At 40.4% G+C, this 19,420-nt stretch overlaps 2 protein-coding genes across 4 annotated transcripts in view; one reads left to right on the top strand and one right to left on the bottom strand.

Annotated features, from left to right (window-relative positions):
- The first annotated feature begins 657 nt into the window (after nt 1-657).
- ABRA (actin binding Rho activating protein) lies at nt 658-12,906 on the top strand. 2 transcript variants are annotated; one of them, XM_054985452.1, is made up of 2 exons: nt 658-1,458; nt 12,210-12,906. In XM_054985452.1, exons 1-2 carry the CDS (start codon nt 728-730, stop codon nt 12,556-12,558), a joined length of 1,080 nt encoding a protein of 359 aa, XP_054841427.1. In that variant the 5' UTR covers nt 658-727; the 3' UTR covers nt 12,559-12,906. The 2 variants fall into 2 exon arrangements, with proteins under 2 accessions (XP_054841427.1, XP_054841426.1); XM_054985451.1 differs by having other exon boundaries at nt 12,099-12,906.
- Nucleotides 12,907-13,137: 231 nt separating this feature from the next.
- The window catches only part of OXR1 (oxidation resistance 1), a 62,146-nt gene continuing 55,863 nt past the window's right edge, over nt 13,138-19,420 (bottom strand). For both annotated transcript variants that reach the window (XM_054985448.1, XM_054985450.1), the window contains one exon: nt 13,138-16,992. In XM_054985448.1, the coding sequence (XP_054841423.1) occupies nt 16,857-16,992 (136 nt within the window). In that variant the 3' untranslated portion in view covers nt 13,138-16,856. The remainder of the gene's footprint in view (nt 16,993-19,420) is intronic.

Genomic DNA, 19,420 nt, shown 5'->3' with positions numbered 1-19,420 from the left:
GCTAGATGTTTCTGGAAAGTCCATAAGCAGGATTCACACACAGAGAAACACAAAACCTCAGTTCTCCCCTGCTGACTGTCCCCTCTCACAACTGCTATGGAAAGATATACCGTACCTAAATATAGGCGTTAGCTCTTATGGCTGATAGCTGTTGGTAGATCTATTGTCTCTTGGCAGACTGAAAACCAGGATTTTTCTGACCTGTTCAATAAAAAGAGAAGTCTATAACAACAAGGCCATAAGCTTGAGGTGGGTCAGGCCACAATTTGTCATACACAAGAGCTCTCATTGACTGAAAACGCCTCTTCAAGAGTTAGAAAAGAAAAACTCTCTCATTGAGCAAAGTGTATCACTGAAGACATGCAAGGTATGCATTGCTGTCAAATTGAATTCGTAACTAAGGTATCTCCAGAGAGGACACTGACAGGCGCTGTTAATTTCCATCACAGCTGTGCCCAAGGATCCGGCTGTCTGCGTCATCCGTGTTTACCATATCCAGTGTCCAACTGCTGTGATGAAATGCAAGCCTAGACATTTTAAAAAAAGAATGCTCTCAGGATAAGGATACTCTTTCTATGTGAGAAATGTTCTACATATTTTCCAGTGTTATAAACTCTCCTCTCCATCTATTTAAATCCTCACCATTCCCTCCAGGCTACTTATTTGCTACAGGATGGTCATCACAAATTAGTTTAAACACAAAAGGGAGGAAGTAACAGCAAACGCTATGCCAGCGGAAGAGCACCAGAACGCCCTCCCTGCCAAAAGGGCCATCAAAAAGATCAGAACAGCTAGCCTTGTCATCAGCTTAGCACGGGGTTGGCAGCAGTGGGCAACTGACCACTGTACAAAACAAGCTGAGGAACCCAGCGGGTGGGTACCCAATGAGGAGAAGCCGCTAAGCATTCCATCTGAAGGAAGAATATGCCCCAAACCACCTACATTCGTCAAGAAAGACCAAGCAAAGCATGAAGTGAAGTTTCCATCAGAAGGGGAGGCACCAAAAGAAAATGAAGGACAGAGTCCAAGTGAATCAGAAGAAGCCCTCCAGAAACTTCACATTAGGAGCAAAGAAGTGACCAAAACAGTTGTGAATAAAATCTATGAAAGAGGCAGTGGCGTTAATTTTCTCAGCAACAAATATGAAAAAGATCACGAGTGTCCGGAGACGGACAAGGATACGGAAGACCTCAGAAACATTGACAAACTCCTTAGTAGCAAAACATCTCCTACGAGAAGGAGAAAATGCTCTAACCTGGTATCAGAGCTGACTAAGGGTTGGAAACAGATAGAACATGAGGATAAAACCTCAGAAATTGAACTACACAATTGCCGCAGTGACAGCTTGGATACAGAGGACAGTGGCTATGGGGGAGTCGTTGAGGACAGGCTTGATTCAGAAGACAGTAGTGAAGAAATTGTGAGTGCCATAAGGATAAAACGTCCCACATCATCAATGTAAGTAGACATCTCCTAAATGTGGGCCCCTAAAGGCAGCTTCATTTATTATGGCTTCCATCTCCTGGCCAATTGAAATTGTCTTGATGCAATAGAGGTTTTATGAGATAAACTATTTTTCTTGATTAACTACCTGCTGAACATGGATTAGTTACCACTCTGTGATGTGTCTCTCATGATACCACTTATGGAACATTTGGTGGTGGAAAGAGGAGCTGTATGCGTAATATTTTAGACACAGACTAGCCAGATGTTTCCAGGAAGGACATAAAATAAACAGGAAATGAACAGCCCTCTCTCACTGTTTATCTCCAATGTCTGCTATGCCTGCCAAATAATCATTAATGGATCTATTCTATAATCCTATTAAAAGCCATCAGTTTTAGATATTTTAAATGTAACTTTTTAGATATTTTAAATGTAACTTGCTAAAACAAAAAGTAGCTAGTACTGATCTCTAAAGGATGAGCATAGCTACTTGTACAGTAGTGCATAATTTATACTAGCTACTTGATAAGGAGGTGGTGGTGGTAGTAAGGAAATATTTTGAAACAAACCTAATAGAAAAAAGTTGCACACAGCTGGATTCTATTCTGTCGGTCCAGTGCACTGTCCTTTCAGAAAGATCAATTATCCATACAATGTAATATAGAAAGGAAGACAACTCCAGACCTATTTTTTGCAGAAAACAAATCTACTGTAAAGTGCATATAGTGGTGTGCAGTCACTTCTCCAGACACTCACTATGTACAGGCACAATGACTGCAATATTTTAAAAAGAAGCAATTGGTTGAGCCCCATGAGCTCCCATCAGATCTATCGGAATACAATTTAACAGTCCTAAGGAATAGCAACAAGAACAGACTGATGAGATTTGGAAGTGCGTTACTCAAGCAGCCTGAGGTTTTGTCTTCTCTTCATTTGTTTTTCAGCTAAGCACTTTCCTTGTAAGCATGTTAGTTACCATCAAGGGCCCTTCCATTTTATGTCATTAGCAGGGAATGATTTTGAAAATTTGTTGACTTTGTTATAACAAAAGGAAACTCCTTTTCTTCAGTGCAGATATTTCCTTCCCACAAAGCCATTTGAAATTCTGGATTTGGCTCAAACTGTCATGTATCCCTCATTCTTCCTATTTTGTAATATACTCAACATTCAGATATTACAGATTCGCCCAAAGTAGCTCTAGCGACCACGCAGGAAGTTTTATACACAACATAGACCCTACATTGTGCTTGCAGAATTCTTGCCACAGGTTGTTACCCCATTCAGATCAATGTCAGGATACTACTTGGTTCATAATTCTTTGCAAGAATGAACCTCTATTAAGGTTAATCAGACTTCTGAGTCAGGGGGGCATCAAAGACCTGGCGCATCCTTGGATCAACCAATTAAAATGCAGGATTTGAGTCCAGTGGTACCTTAGAGACCAACAAAATTTTCAGGGTGTAAGCTTTCGAAAGTAGAGCTCCCTTCCTGTGATTCTCTCTTCTCACAGGGAGTTATGACTCCTAAAAGCTTATACCATGAAAATCCTGTTGGTCTCTAGGATGCCATGGGACTCAAACCTTCTATTCTATTGCAGACCAACACGGCTACCTGCCTAAAACCAATGGAAACCCGGGCCCAGCAGGACATATTATTGTTCCGCCGGGCCTGTAAGACAGAGCTGTTCCGCCAGGCGTTCGGTGATTGAAGGGGGCGGTGCCATGTCGGCCTCCCACCTTTGGGGTGGGGGAGGGTTCTCCCCACCACTGCACCTTGTTAATTTGTTTTATTATTTGTATATTGATTTTAGTTTTTGTTTTTATCGATTTTAACTGTTCACCGCCCAGAGCCCCTGGGGATGGGCGGTATATAAATTGAAAAAATAAATAAATAAATAAAAATAAAAAGACATTTCAAGATTATTTAAGGTGCAACCCTAAGCAGATTTCAGAGAATTTAGAATTGTGTCTCTGTGCTTAGGACGGACTTAAAAAGGTGTAAGCCTGATTAGAATGGCATTGTTAGACTACAACCGTTCCTTCCCAAATAATTTTAGGAGTAGGAAGGAATTCACTGTTGGCAAACTAACGTTTATTAAAAGTGTAGTACCCATTTTTGTAACATGATAACTCATTACAAATAATATTCAGTATTAAAATATTAATGTTTCGAGGGATTAAATGTCAGTAGTGCTAGCTTGTAGTCACTAGTTTCTGGATGGATGAATATGAACATTTATTATAATTTTTTAAGTTCTCTGTTGAGCAAAGCTTTCAAGGAGACTTATACAGAATCATAAACAAAATTGAACAGTAAAACACCAACTGAAATTCTACAATAAAACCCCAGCAGATATAAACAGAGCTAACAAAAAAAAACAAAATAGTTGCACAAAGTAAGGAACCAGAGCCAACAAATATACAGAAGGCTTAAAAAACAACATTCTTTGCTCTGATGGATTCTTATGAGCTCGGCCTGAAAACTGAAGTCACTAAAAGTTCAGATAAACAGGATGTGCTTCTCTTGAATCTCAGATATAGAAGTAGAATGGCTCCATGCAAGCATCCCTTGGGAGAGATTTTAATACTTTGACCTCAGGAAAGAGTTCGTTTCCAGTAGCCACCCAACGGACTTCCAAAGGTCGCCCAGAGAAGTTCCTCTGATGGCAGACAGGGAAGTTCATAGTGGAGAAGACAGTCAATTCTGGTTCTATTTTTTAAGGAATGTATAGGTCAAGAACAGTACTTCAGATTGTGCCCAGAAACCAAAAGGGAGCTAGAATGAATGTTGTTGACAATCTGAGACAAATTTTGAGAACATTTGAATACTCAGAAGCACAGAAGGAATTCTGAAGTTATCTATTGTCAGCATTCATTCACGCATAAGAGAAATGTGGTAAGAATATATATTTTTCCATCATCAGATTTTAGTTCAATAAATCTGAAATTGTCAACACGAACCAAGCTTGGGATATTCAGTGTAAACAGCAGAAAATACAAAGCAACAGAATACAATATACAAGCAGCCAAAAAAATAAAAAATCTTGTCATTTTATTCATTGGAGAGCAGAGAAAGATGTACAACAACAAATAGCAAACAACTACTGTAATGCATTTTGGAATCCTTCTGGTGACTAAGAGAGTAACCTGGACTCATCTTATTACATGCTTGGCTTTGTCCCCATTTTTGCATCCTGTGTTGGTCATTCACACCTGTTCAAACAGGGTGCAAAACTATCGCAGCAATATCATGGCTTTCACACCCACTTCAGTCTGTAGAAGCTTATCAGGCTGGAAAGAATCATGGCCAGCCTTCTGCTTGGCTCTTGAATCAGAAGCCTAAAATGAAAACCATCGGGAATAACACTTAAGAGGCAAACTGAAGCTTCATGAAATCCAGTGGCGTCATCGTGGATTAAATACAATCACATAACCAAGCAAGACTCATCTTCCCCAAATTGATTTCAGAACTGATGCTTTTTCTCTTCTGTATTTCCAGATTGTTTTCAATAAATAAAACCAGGAATTAACATTCATCACATGGGCAAAGTTGGCATGTTATTGCATCTGGAAGTAACTGGAAGCATTATGCTATATTTATTCTTTTCCCTGTCGCCTTTTTTGACATGGTACATCTATTCTTGATCACTGTTGCTTGTTCCCTTGGTGAGTGATTATAACCTGGATCAATCTTTATCAAAGTGAGCTTGATGACCCACAGGGAACAGCAAGGAGAGAAAGAGAACAGGTTGCTTAGGAGGGAACGTTATGTACTCTTGTGTACAAGTGTGCTTTTCAACATGACAGAAATGGCAGTCCCTGCTAACTAGTTTAAAAACCTGAAAGGGCCCTACATCTCTGGGGGGAAATCTCTGATGGACGTTTTATAAGCTTTAATTTAATGTGTTCGTTGGGAGCTTGTTGCCTACAAGGAAAAGTTCTCATACTGATCTTCGACAAGATCTTGCCTCTCATACAGCAGAGACTCCCAGAGATAAAAGAGAAATATGGGGGGATAAAATTATAGCATCACAACGATTCATGCACCAGTAATAGCCTTACGATGAGGTTATTTTAGCATCGTTTCCATGGGGATGTTCCAGCAGGCTGTTCACATACCAGCTCCTCTCATGGACTGGGCAAGGAGAATTTTCCCCTTTGTGCAGTATATAACTGACATGGAGAATTCACCATTACGGGATACAGTCACGGTCACCAACCCAGTTGAGTGTAAGAAAATTAAACAAATTTGTGGAGTTTTTGTCTCTCGATGGGTATTTGCTCTCTCCCAGCACTCAAAGAGTTTCCTTGAGATAGAAGTTGGATCACTGATGGAGTGAACTGGAGCAAGCCCAGTGTTGTACTTCCTTTTCTTGATGTTGATTCGGAAGAAGTTGGGGGAACTGATCATGTGTGTCTTACCCAAGTATTCTTCCATTTGCCCCAGTACTCCTTTTTTATTATTGTGAGAGCCCCCCAAACAAAATGCAACACAGGATAAGGACCTCATCGACAATGAAGAATTGAATAAAGCCACCTCCTTACTGTTTTCCATTCAAGGCTTGCTGCAGCAGAGGAGGGAGAAAGAAGCCATTTTATCCAAATCTTCACCAGTCTGTAGCTCCCTATTCCTTGGGGCAGAGGAGTTTTGGAACAAATGGCAGGCTGCTCGAGGAAATGGCAGCTAGGAAAGGATCCTTTTGTGAGTTCTTCCTCCATATCCCACCCTTGGATCCATTCTAGAGTCATAAAAACGTTTTCATGCTGTAGGGAAAAGATCTGTACCAAACTGAATTTTTCCTAAGCAGTTTCTCTTATAGTGGTGTCAGTATTGCAGCCAAGTAGTAACATTTTTTTAACAGGTGACCAGCTGTGTCCATGGGTAATGGGTGAATAACAGCCAAGAGAGAGAGAAACAGCAGACAAGTTTGATTCAGAAATACTCTTCTGTAGTAGAGAGCCAGTAGTGGTTAAGAATGGCAGGACTCTAATCTGGAGAGCCGGGTTTGATTCCCCACTCCTTCACTTGAAGCCAGCTGGGTGACCTTGGGTCAGTCACAGCTTCTTGGAGCTCTCTCAGCCCCACCCACCTCACAGGGTGATTGTTATGGGGATAATAGCAACATACTTTGTAAACTGCTAAGTTGTTCTGAAGGCTGGTATATAAAGCAAATGTTTTTATTATGTTATTATAATTCAGTTTGCGCAGCAACAACAGGACAATGACCTTCTTATAATGTCAACCCTCAAATATTCCTAAAAAGCAGTAAGCAAAATTTGTAGAGTGGCCAGGTCGAGACTGGCGACTGGTGGGAAGCATGAGGGTGAAGACAAGGGGGCATGCATGTGACATCATCAATATCACTACGTCACTTCTGGGTACAACCCAACAGTGACAAAGGGTAGCTGCAAACATCACTGGAAATTCTACCTGAAGAAGTGAGCTGTGACTCACGAAAGCTCATACCCTACCACAAATCTTGTTACATTTTATGGGTGCTACTGGACTCTTGCCCTTTTCTACTGCTACAGACAAAGACGGCTACCCATCTTGATCCATCTTGAAATTCTATGGTAACCATAGAGTTTCAGGAATTTCTAACATAGCGATGTCAGCAATGTTGATTTTTATTTTTTTTCCTATTGCCGCTCTGAACGGCCAAGAAGACCTGGTAAGCCTTAAAAACTGCAATGTAAATGCATGTTTCCAGCAAAAAGACTATTCATTTTAACACAGAGCAGTTCTTGATTAGCACTAACGTTGTGCTAAAAATAAAATGCAACCGTAGTGCATAAGTAACCTTTAGTCAGACTCACATGAGCTCCTCAGATATTTTCTTAAGTGCCTAACCTTAATGTGGCTGCCTAGAAGACGAAGAGATTAGTACAGTCTCTGAAATCTACAGGGGCTAAACTTGGAGGCTTCGTGCCACATTACTTCACCTCATTGCCTCAGGGAAAATTGGCCTCAAAAATGTTTTTTCTACATTTATAGGCCATTTAAGCCTTTAAAAATACGATATAGCTTTAACATTGATTTTAAATCCTCCAAATAGACTAGTTTCAGCATGTGAGCCTCTAATTAATTATTCAGTTTGTATAAAACAGCATGCATATTAAAAAGTATTTTCCACCAGGGCTCCAAATTAGAATTTTAATAGCTACTAAGGGAGGAAAAACATTCTTTTGAGGAAAGCAGTTGCATTGGTAGACCTAACTTTCCCTCCCAGATTTGTAGAGTAGTTTCGGGGCTTGTTATTTTTTCTGATATGAACATGATTTCAAGGGCAAATCTACCATTATTTTCTCAGACCCCCCACTAGGGCTGCCAGACCCCCGGTGGGGGTGGGGGATCCCCCGCCCCCACTTACCTGGCCAGTGCTGTGTGCCCCCGCGCACAGCAGCCCCAGGATCAGGCCTGTTTTGGCCTGGATCTGGGCCCCTGTGGAGCGCAGGAACATTCCCACGCTCCACAGGGGTCCAAAATGGGCCCAATCCGCATCAAAACGGACCCGATCTGTGCCAAAACGGGTGCGGATTGGGCCCGTTGTGGGCCCGTGGGGCGTGGGAGCGTTCCTGCGCTCCGCAGAGGCCCACAACGGGCCCAATCAGCACCCAAACGGGGGCTGCGTGATGACGTCACTCCCAGAAGTGACGTCATCATCCTTGCAGGAGCGCGCGCGCACACAAACTCCTCCAAGGTAAGAGCCAGGCCCCAGTAATCCGCTGGGAGATCGAGGGGGCCTGGCAACCCTACCCCCCACCCCTTCCTGGGGCTTTGACATGTAAAATTGCTATACAGGGTTTTAGGTTGAGAGAAAAACTGGTGGCAGGGGAAATGGGAAAGAACCCTTCTTCTCTGTTTGTTACTCCCCCAGCTGCTTCCTCCCAAGATATAAAAGGAATAGTAGCCTCTGTGCCCCACCTACTATTAGCAGAACAAATATGGTGCCCACATTTAACAGAATACCCACTCTTCTATTCCCTCTGTCCCCTACCCTTACAAGATTCCATAACTTTCAAAATGATGTCCATGTTTAATTTTATCTATCTAAATATGCATATTGTGCCTAGTTTTCCTGACTCACCATCTGTCCAGGATTTAAAATTATTGGGGATATTTGTTAGTTAATGAAGAGTTGTACAGTCAGGAAAGTGTGGAATTCTATGTGGTGAAAAGCTCTCCAGGCCAGTATACTGCAGCAGATAGAGCAGATTCATATTCACTTCGTTTTTGCAGTAGCAGAACTACCAAATACAATCTAATCTATACAATTTAATCTAAACAACACTATTCCCTACTTCAAGTGACTTGCTAATCTGACTACACATGAGTGGATGCATGGTTGTGCATCTTGCTAGTTTGCACCGCAGAGATCTGCAAAAGCATCTTTTTTCTTCCAAGACCTGAAGGATAGAGATCAAGGTACAGAAACAGAAGTCAGAGAGAAGCTTCTAGCTTGGACAAAGAGAGGCAATTCACATACTATTCACCTGGCCTATGGTTGTGGTTGAGGTGTGGACAAACTTCTCGGTTGACCTCTCCACTGTGGCCTTTGGCCCACTGTTTTGTTAACACACTTTGGCTGCCTACCTCCCTTACCATCATGATATTGGGTGGGAAGTGTACTGTGGTAAGCATATATGCTGCATCTAGACATGTGGTTTTAACTTCGTAATGAAATTATCTTATTGTTATGTATTGTTGTTTTAACTTATTGTATTATGATAATGCTGTGCATCGCCGTGAGCACACTTGCGGGGAGGGTGGACAAAAAAATCCAATTTAAAAATCCAATAAATACAGTTTGGTTCTATTGAAAGGAAAAAATAGCACGTGCACACACACACATACAACCAATGTCCAGGCATGCTGAGTTACCTCTATTCCAACAAAAAAAATTCATGCGCCTTCTGGTAAGCAAATGCATTAAGTATCTAGAACAAAAATCCTCTTTTGTTATACCCATGTATTCAATGATGCTGATTGTGAGGCAACCAGGCCTCGATCCGTAGCACCCATAGTAAAGGAAGAAGGTCTCCGTACATAAGAATGCAGGCACAATACTAAGCTGCTATTGCATGCTGGGGTTATATAGAAACCTAGTAAGATGAACAGCTGTGGGTGGCGATATCCTGAAGCAGCTGCTGCTTTGCAGTAGGCACAGGGGACTCTTGCATCCTTGAGCTCTATTTGGTTACAGACCAAAAAAAGCTTTAAGAATATCAGTATCTTCCAGTGGCAAAAAATTAGTTTGGGTACGGGAGGTGGAGATTTTCAGGGGACAATGAATTTTCATCACCCCATGCTAGGATTGCCAAATCTGGTTTGGGAAATTCCTGGATAGTTGAGGATGAAGCCTGAGGAGGGATCTCAGCAGGATGTCCCATCCCACCCCCCACCCCCCCGCACCTCCATCTTCATTATCTGGGGATCAGTTGTAATTTCAAGAGAGGCAACCTTATTCTTTGACATCTGTTAAACTTGCTTGGGTTGAGGGGTGGGAGGTGGGGTGGATACCGGAACTATGTATCAGGTGTAGTTCCATACTCAAGAGCAGCGGCAAACAATTGTAATTCACCAGAACGCAGTGCACCACACTCCATGCATAAACACACAAGAGGACTAGAGCTGTGCGATGCCTTCTGCTATGGGGGGGGAGAAAGGGGGGGGTCACAATTTTTTTCTCTCTCCACACACTGGAAGTCTTTGACAATTGGAGATGGGGGTTGAATGAAGTCTGGGAACATCCCTAGTGCAAATTAAGCCACCTTATTCTGGTCTCTCCTACGACACAAGTAATTCACTGTGGCCCCAGTTAAGTTCTGAAAATATTTTTGCCCGAGTATCCAGGCACTCTGGTCTGGGTTGAGCTTAGCAGCAGCAGACTACATTATATTCTATTTCTGAGAAATAGTTAGGACACACTGAGGCAGAGTGGAGTGTGGCTCCAAAAAAACTCCAACCCCGATGTATTTGGATGACAGAGTAGAAAGCCAAACACAAAATAAATTGTTGCTGATCAAGCCTATTAAGGAGATGATTAAAACAGGAAGGTGATAATAGTATTTAATTGCAAGACAGGATTAAAAGAACTAAGTGGGAGCAGGAGGAGAGGGTAAAATGTCAGCGACGGAAAATCAACAACTTGCATCTCTGGGCTATGCAAATTTCCCTTTTTCAGCTCATGCAATTTTGCAAGAATCAGACAAGGCCCCAGAGGCCATGAGCCACAAGAATGGGACACATCACACCTTTCTTGGGTCCTGCCAAACTCAGAACTCTCCATTACACTAATCCAGATTCAGATTGGGACCAGGAGAGGGGGCTTCAGCCTCCTCCCTTCTCTGTTTTCAAACATGAAATGGCCCTGGGGACATCCTATTTGCTCACTGGGGAAAGTCACATGTTGTGATGATCTACGTAGGATTCCAAAGCAGGGTTAACAGCTATTGCTGGGTTTGTTTCAGATCAGGGAAACTAATGCGGGAGGAAAAGTCCCTTTCTCTATGGTCCAAGAGAAAATTGATCTTTAACGTGGACCTTCCAGCATATTTTGTTTCACAGGACCTGAGTGAATTCAGCAACAGCGTACATTGTCATTAATTTTTTTTTTAAAAATAAACTGCATTTATACCCCTCCTTTCTCCCCAATGGGCACCCAAAGCGGCTTATTTTGTTCTCCTGTCCTCCATTTTTTCCCTCACAACAAGCCCTGTGAGGTAGGTTAAGCTGAGCGTTTGTGACTGGTTTAAGGTCACCGTTAGTTTCTATGGCAAGGCAGGGAATTTGAACTTGGGTCTCCCAAATCCTTGTCCATCATGCAAGTGTGTGGTGCTGTCTGCCCGAATCAAGTTCCAAAAACTGGGGCTTTGGTCACCTGTAGTTTTTTTGCAAAGTTTTATGGAGATGCGGAGGAATATCAGCCACATCTTCACTATTACTATCCATTCAGTAATTAATGGTTGAATAGCACAAATGGGTCAAGGGACAGAAACAAAACTAGGATAATAGTACTGCTGTAAACTAACAAGACTGTCAAACCACACCTTACACGTAGGTCGTTTGTATGGTAAGTTTTTGAAATGCAAAACATGGCTTTGAGGTTGAGTATACACCTGGCAGCGGAAGGGGCTATTTAATTCTTTCCCTGCCATTCATCTGCTCAAAATCTCACCCTGTTTTTTTTTCTCCATTGGATATGGAAACCTGTACCTTTTCTCACGTGGGAAAATCACTGATGCAATTTTCAGAAGACAAAAGCTGTTAACTGTTCCCATCTCTTCAAAGTTTGTATTAAAAAATAAAATAGAAATTGTAGTTGTGTAGTTTGTTCTAAAGTTCAGCCCTCAACTGCATCACACTATAGAATAACTTGGGACAGGTCACCTTTTTCAGCTTCAGCTCTTCTACAGGATTTTCTTGAACAAATCCAATACAGAATTAAAAAAAATGTTTTATTCCCATATCAGATCAGTGGTATGCAAGTTCAGAGGCTATTTGAAAAGATAAAATTTTGGAGTTAGTGATCACACGCCACCTAGTGGCCTCCGCTCTGAAAAATAAGGGGGCTGCAAGTTTCAAGTGTGGAACACTCAGGCATCCCACTGAAATGTTATGAAATTCAAAGTTACATTTCTTGTCTCTTTCAGTGCAAACAGGATCAAAGCCCCTAAGAAATACAGCCCTGTTCACAATTTGAGGGGAAGATGGGAAGAATGGGCAGATGAACATGTTTTAACACAAAAACTCAATCCTTTCAGTGAAGAATTTGACTATGATCTTGCCATGTCTACCCGTCTGCACAAAGGAGATGAGGGCTACGGTCATCCCAAAGAAGGGACAAAAACCGCAGAAAGGGCCAAGAGAGCAGAGGCCCACATCTACCGAGAAATGAAGGACTTGTGCTTTATCATCCGAACAATGGCTTCTCTCCATAGCGATGGAAAGATGCAAGTCACTTTTGGCGAGTTATTTGAAAGATATGTCCGTATTTCGGATAAGGTTGTTGGAATACTCATGAGGGCCAGGAAACACGGGCTGGTGAACTTCGAAGGAGAAATGTTGTGGCAAGGCCGGGACGATAATGTGATAATAACTTTACTAGAATAACACCCAATCCTGGAATTCTCACAAGTATATTGATTCTTGACAGTCTGTCGCTCCAGAATCTGAAAGTAGATTCTCAGTTTGCTGGAAAGATCAACAGAGACCTCAAAGTTTATATTCAATCCGGTTTATCTAGGAAAATATCTTTAATTATATTACCACCTTTCTGGGACTAGAAAGTAGTCAAAAGTTCCTCCCAGCATTTAACAGGTATAAGGTATTATAGAGTTCACAAATTTCTGTAGTTCAACTATGTGGGCAGTTTTTGTAAAGCAGACTTGTAAATAAAGTATCTTTTCAGAATACAATGAAATTTTAACTTGTTAAGAAATAAAAGTACCTTTGTGCCCATTCAGTGCATATTTTATTTCTTTGTTATTTATATGTATGCTAGTGGTATTTGTTTGATTTGTAAATTATTATTCAGTTCAATCTTGTCTCACTATCAAATGAGTAAAACTGTTTGAACTGGGAATTTAGAGCATACCTTCTATTTGACATTACAGGTCATCTAAAATACATCCTGTGGCAAGCATAATAAAAACACACTGTATAATAAAAAATATAGACACACATATGAAGCACTGCTTACATAAACTGCGTATTTATATAAATGTTGAGAAGTTATATTTAGTAACAATCATTATGCCAAGACTGCAAAATCAATTATGTACATGATCTATGTCAAATCAACTGTTCTGAAACTGGGTTGCTATATGTTTACATTTCCAATTATATATTCATGAATCTGTTTGCCAGTGCTTGAAAAATATATAAAACAGTCTTCGGATAAACATAATACTCTTAGTTTAAGCTAAGGGCACTAATGATTTTTCCTGTAATATGCAATATTTCACTTTGAAAGTAAAGCTATCTTCTTACAGAAGATATAGAAATATTGTATCGTCACAGAGGTGTTATCCTTCTTGTTGCTGCATCAGTTCAGTATTTAAAATAATGCTAAGTTTACATGATAGGCTGGAAGAAAACCAAACTTTTGTCTCGAACAAGTAAACCTCTTTGGTACAAGTAAGCTACAAGGAATTTCCTACTTTTAATCCTGTCAGCAAATTAACCTGAAATAGGCAGTGAACCCCCCCTGCCCCCCCACACTTGTAATCTAAAAAATCCTATTCTCTTTGTGTGGAGGAAGGCAACGGCAGACCATCTCTCCTCATCTCTTGCGTTGAAAGCTTTGTGGATGGGGTCTCCGTGAGTTGGTTGCAAATTTGTGGCAATTCTTCTTTGATAAGAAGCTTCTTGTATTATTTATTAACTCTTTCTGAAGAATTAAGACCCAAGAACTGAATGTCACTTTCAGAAGAACAGAGTAACAGATCACATTTTACTTTATAAAGTAAGACACTACCTTCAGGTCAGATATCTGAGCAGGTACTTCAAACTGCCTGCCCAGCACACCGCGCCCCCCCCCCCCCCGCCGCCAGTGGCTGTTTTAGGAGCCACATACCTAGCACACAGAGGGTGATGTTCCCTGAAACCCATTCTCCTTTGAAAGCCATGTGTGAACCTCACAACTTGTACTAGAAAATTCTACACATTAATGATGTTTTGTGAGAAGTGCTGAAACTACTTAGCCATAAATATAGCTAAAATATAAATATTTTGACCTGAAACTACTGCCAATCACCTTCCCACACCCAGTTGCAGCACTACATTATACTTTTTGACTAGAATTATACACAATAGTTTATATGTGGCCTCACCAAACTTTTCATTTGTAAGAAAAGATGGTATTATAATGCCTTTCCAAATAAACCTTACTATCAAGGAATTTGAAAATAGCTTACCTCTTAACGTTTTAAGAGATGATTTCACCTCTAGTTGTGAACAGAAGATCTCAGCAACAAGAATGGGAAACATCAAACTCCTCATTTGAAGTATTCTACACAGTTATGGTCGAACTACCCTGGCTCTGAATTCCCAATATCAATGTCATTTAAATATTAAATTCTGCAGACTGTACAGGGGAGGGGGCAGGGAAATAAGAAACCAAACTGTGTTATCTTAGGTACAGATGACAACTCACCAGGATCTGCTATGCAGTCTTAAAATATATACATACAGTATTAGGCACACGAGAGGAGTCAACAGTAGAAAGTTTATGAGGGAATCAAATGTCCACTCCTCTCACCCCCGTGCGCCTGTACATGTATCTATTACTTTGATTTTACAGATGTGGCTGAACATTTGAGCCTTCCTCAGGACTGCCCGGTGACTCTATGGCTAAGTACAGTTTTGAATCAAATCTAGCGTTTTACACATTACCTATGCTAGCTGATAATAGGGCCTTAACTGCTATCTTAGAAATTGAAGAAAATGTTCCTGCCATTTAATAAAATCCAATACTACATCATAGGTTAAATGGCACCACTGGCAAGGAAGTAGTGAGAAAATACACTTGCCCTTCAGGAAACACTCTTGTGTCTAAATAAAGCTCAACTCAAGTTTAATGTTACATGTATTTAGATTTTATTTGCTCTATAATATCACTATGACCTTATAGTACTTAAAATCCATTACAGGATTGTTTATAATTAGTCTTAAACCCACAAAGACAATAATACTGCTGTGGAAGACCAAAGGGGAGAAAAAGCCATTTTAATTTATTTACAGCTCCTTTTGTTTGTAAACATTGAATCTACATATACTATTCTAACAGGAGTAAAGAGCTGTACACCAAGACTGAAAAGGATGCCCTGTATTTTTAGCCATATTGAGCTTTAGCGTATTATAGATCTCTGCCCCTTTCCCATAGCAGTAAGTGTCCTTCCAACAAGTGGTCAAACTTCTGAAAGAACTGGATATAGCAACATACTGTACAGCTATAGCTATTTATTTTTAAGCCAAACCATTTGGCTTTTTATTCCATTTCTAGAATAATTTAAAGTGCTAGAAGCAACCCGTCAATCAACACTTTTTTTCTTTCTAAAATAACAAAAACTACTTTTAAACATTAATTTACAAGAGAATATATACAATGCTCATCTGGAACAGCTGAGATTTCAGCACAAAGTCATTCACTGTCACACTTAACAGCATTTTTAAATTTTGTTTGTTTTGCTTTTGCATAAACATAGAATTAAGCTTCAAAACAAATGGTTGTTGAGTGATTATTGCCACAGTGGCTTCTCAGTTTTCCTACAAAAGTGGACAAGAGCTACTGATATACTGTATTATAGCCTGTCTTTTTTTTTTCTTGAGGTCACAGAACAGTAAGTTTGCATATTACAAGTCTACTAAATTACGATGTCTACCTAGAGTACATAACCCCATTGTATCAGAGCTGGTGCTAACCGCAGCTTACAACATAGATCCACTCAAAAGGAAAAAAAAGGAAAAAAGAACACCACACCTCGTTTTTTTCTTTTTTGGACAGGAGTAATTTTCAGAGATGATGTACAAGGCTACAACAGAAGAACTATAAAACAGCCTATATAGAGATATATAGATATATCTGACACTTTACGCTGATTGGAAAAAAATGCATGTTTCATAGTCTTAGTACATGTAATGTCCTGCTATAGCTCCAGTTCATCCACTGAGTTTTGTTTTGTCCAATTAATGCAATGGAGCTGTCACATTCCTTCACTATCGTATCATTTTGACCATGTAGCTCAAGGTGTGCCCAACATTTGTCCCAAGCCTGCAGATCATTAACAGCATGTGCAAAATACTTCATTACAATCATTGGGGGGGGGGGTAGCTACATTTTGAGTATAAAATGCAACTGAAAGGAACTCTCTAGGCATAAACAGAAGAAGTGGTGCCACTAAGCACAGAGGAACACCTTCATTCTATTAAGTGGCATCATTTTAATTGTTTCTACCAATGGCCCAGACAGATCATTGCTGATGAATTCAAACTCTTCATTCTTCTCTTATTTAGGCCAATAGGATCATACTCCATTAGGATTTGAATAATTTTAACACTAGAGCAGCAGTCTCAGTAAATCAGCCCTGCAGGAATAAGGGTCTGGGAGGAGTAGGAAAAAACAAGACAGACAGGAACCCACGTGACAACTGTGAGCTGCATCCTCAAATAAAGTATAAAGATGATTTATAAGCTTACAAAATACAAGAGGCTGATGAAAAAGAATCCAGATCACAGGAGACATCTCCACCCCAACGCACTACTTATCTAGAAAAGTATTTGGATGGCCATGCAGAGAATTTTGAAAGGCATCGCAAACAAAAATGCTGCATTATATTGCTTTAAGGGCTTTTTGAGCTGCATTGATCCATGACAGGTTTGGGACAACCTTTTGTAGAAGCAGTTTATATCTACTCAAAGCCCCAAATTTCAATATCTTGTATAATGAAGTCTTCTTTCTTAGAAAGAGTGTGATTCCCAAAGGTTTTACAAGAATGACTTCTTCCATGGTAGAGATCTCCATCAAGCCAGAGTGCAAATTCACCCCTGTAACACAGATTAAAAATTTAGTTTCCCATATTCCATTAATAAAAAGCATATTACATATCATCAAAAATTTTAAGAATTATAAATGGACAAAAATGATTTGAATTTCATCGCATCTTGAGTATTCAAATTTTAGCTGCATTTGAAAGCTCTGTCTCATGTAGGAAAAGATTTGGGAATCGTCTGTATAAAGATGGAAGCAGATAGTATGAGCATGAATAAGTATTTATTTATGTTATTTATTGTCTGCCTTTCTCACTGGGTCTTAGACAGTGTAAGTTAATACAATCAACAGCTGAAACATTCAATAAACAATGCACTAGGGTATACAAATTTGCAGATTGGAAACTGCAAATTTGCAGTTTGGAAATGAGTAGAAATCCAATACAGAGTTGAAAACAACGCTGAAACAAGAATAAGCAATTTAAACATGACATATTAAACACTTCAGAAACTGCCTAGTAGGAACATTCTTACAACAAACAGTACATATTAGTATTGTCTACAGTTCCTGTCCCTTTACCAATGCATCTCCTTGAACCATTTCCTCCTGTAGAGTATGCAAAGCATTGCACATATATTACCTTGACTTACTGTACTGAGATAGGACACATTTCTGTAGAGGCGCCCTACCCTCTCTGCTGCAGGACACCTGACTTTTGTTTGTTTGTTTTAGGTGCCAGGCTAAGATCTTTCAATTTATTCCCAGCCTTTGGGTAGTTTCTGTAAGCTTTTTTGTTGCTGTTGTTGCTATTGGCTTTTAAGATGCAATACTGTAGTGATTAAAAGGTTTTATTATATTGTGTTCATGTACTTTTAACTGAAAGCATCCTTGAAAGCCTAAGGCTGAAAGGTAGAACAGAAATAGTGCTTTTTTACAGACAGTTAAATCAGTTTAATTGTATTTCCATATTGCAGAAGAGGGGCTAAGGTAACAAGAGCTTGGCTGACACCACCGAGTGCAGGGGTCTCCAGCGTGGTGTCCATGGGTGTGAAGGTGCCCAAAGACACCTTTCCTGTACCCAACTGTTTTTAGAAAGTGGGCTTTTGCCCACCAGGGCTTCTGATTGGCCACACAGAATTTTTAAAAGTTTCTTTGGCAACAGCTGCCCTCAGCAGCACAAGGATTTTCACTGAAGATAAGCTGTGTATGCAAGAAATTAAAACAGATTCAAAAGATACATTTTGTGGCTGCCCCTGCAAATCTACAGTATTAGGTAATGTTTCCTATGCATACTCTAGCCATATTCAACACATTAACAATTTTTGGCAACAACCAGTGTGCATTTAACAATGCATTCAATGCATTATTAAAGAGTTTGATGTTTTCAATACTATAAAGGTTTTAACTTTTGGTTTGAAAGGAAAGTACTGCATATATTTCGCAGTACTTTGAAAGTACTGCATATATTTCAACAAACACTCCCAATGGAAAAAATGGATTTTGCTATGATTTCAAAATCTTCATACTACACTATACTTGCTCTACATAGCCAGGGGAAAAGAGTGATGGTAAAGTGAGAAAAATGGAGCGTGGTGAGATTGCTGGAGTCTGAAAAAGAACAAGAAGAAGAGCAACCAAAGAGGAAAAACAGAGAACCTTTTTAGATATTACAAGTGGGGACTTGCAAGGGTTTGCAGGGGGCATCTCGTTTCCTCTCCTCTATCATGTCCTCTTTCGGTTCCCTGCCCCCCAACAGCCTCCACTCTTTTTCTACTTCCTTCTCTACCCATCTTTGTTTGCCCCATTTTCATCTTTCCCCCTCCCCTCCCAAGCTGCCTCTCCCCATGGCCCAGTTGCACAGTGAGGAACCTATAAGGACTTGCAGGGGTATTTCACTTTTTCCTGTATCCCCTTCCCTACACTATTTCCTCTTTTCTTCCTACTGGGACCCTCCACATGCTCAGCTTTCCCTACATCCTTCTCTCCTTCAGACCCACTAAACACCTTTTATCAGCCTCCCATCTTCATTTATATTCATAAATTTATTTCATTTCCATACCACCTTTCTCCAGAATGGGGAGGGGACCCAAAGCAGTTTACATCATTGTCTTTGCCTCCATATTCACAACAGCCCTCAGAGGTAGGTTAGGCTGAATCAAAGTCTCCCAATGAGCTTCCATAGCAGAGTGGTGATTTGAAACTGGATCTCCCAGATCCTACTCTGAAACACTCATCACTGCACTATACTGGCTCTTAGAGGTGGGGTTGCTGTTGAACACTAGTAAGGAGCCAGGCCTGGATGAGTCATGCAAGTCATGTGGTATTAAGTGGTGGTTGCTTGGGCCTGGCCCCAATGAGCCCTGCCCCCTCCCCTTGCCTTTTAGTGACAGAAACTCAGTCCCGAATACTGACTGAACTGTTCAGCCACTGAGGGCATCTGGTTAAAACTTTTATCATTTTTTAATTTTTTTTTTTTTAGTTTTC

Source organism: Eublepharis macularius, chromosome 7, assembly GCF_028583425.1.
Source record: "Eublepharis macularius isolate TG4126 chromosome 7, MPM_Emac_v1.0, whole genome shotgun sequence".
NCBI classification, from domain to species: Eukaryota; Metazoa; Chordata; class Lepidosauria; order Squamata; family Eublepharidae; genus Eublepharis; species Eublepharis macularius.
Note: the sequence above shows the minus strand (reverse complement) of the source record. Positions and strands in the feature narration are given on the sequence as shown.

What these genes read in the sequence shown, in the direction of transcription:
- ABRA (XM_054985451.1), top strand. Translation starts at nt 728, where the DNA reads ATGCCAGCGGAAGAGCACCAGAACGCCCTCCCTGCCAAAAGGGCCATC. An exon ending in AAACGTCCCACATCATCAAT is followed by an intron (nt 1,459 to 12,098) that starts GTAAGTAGACAT and finishes TGTCTCTTTCAG; the next exon opens with TGCAAACAGGATCAAAGCCC.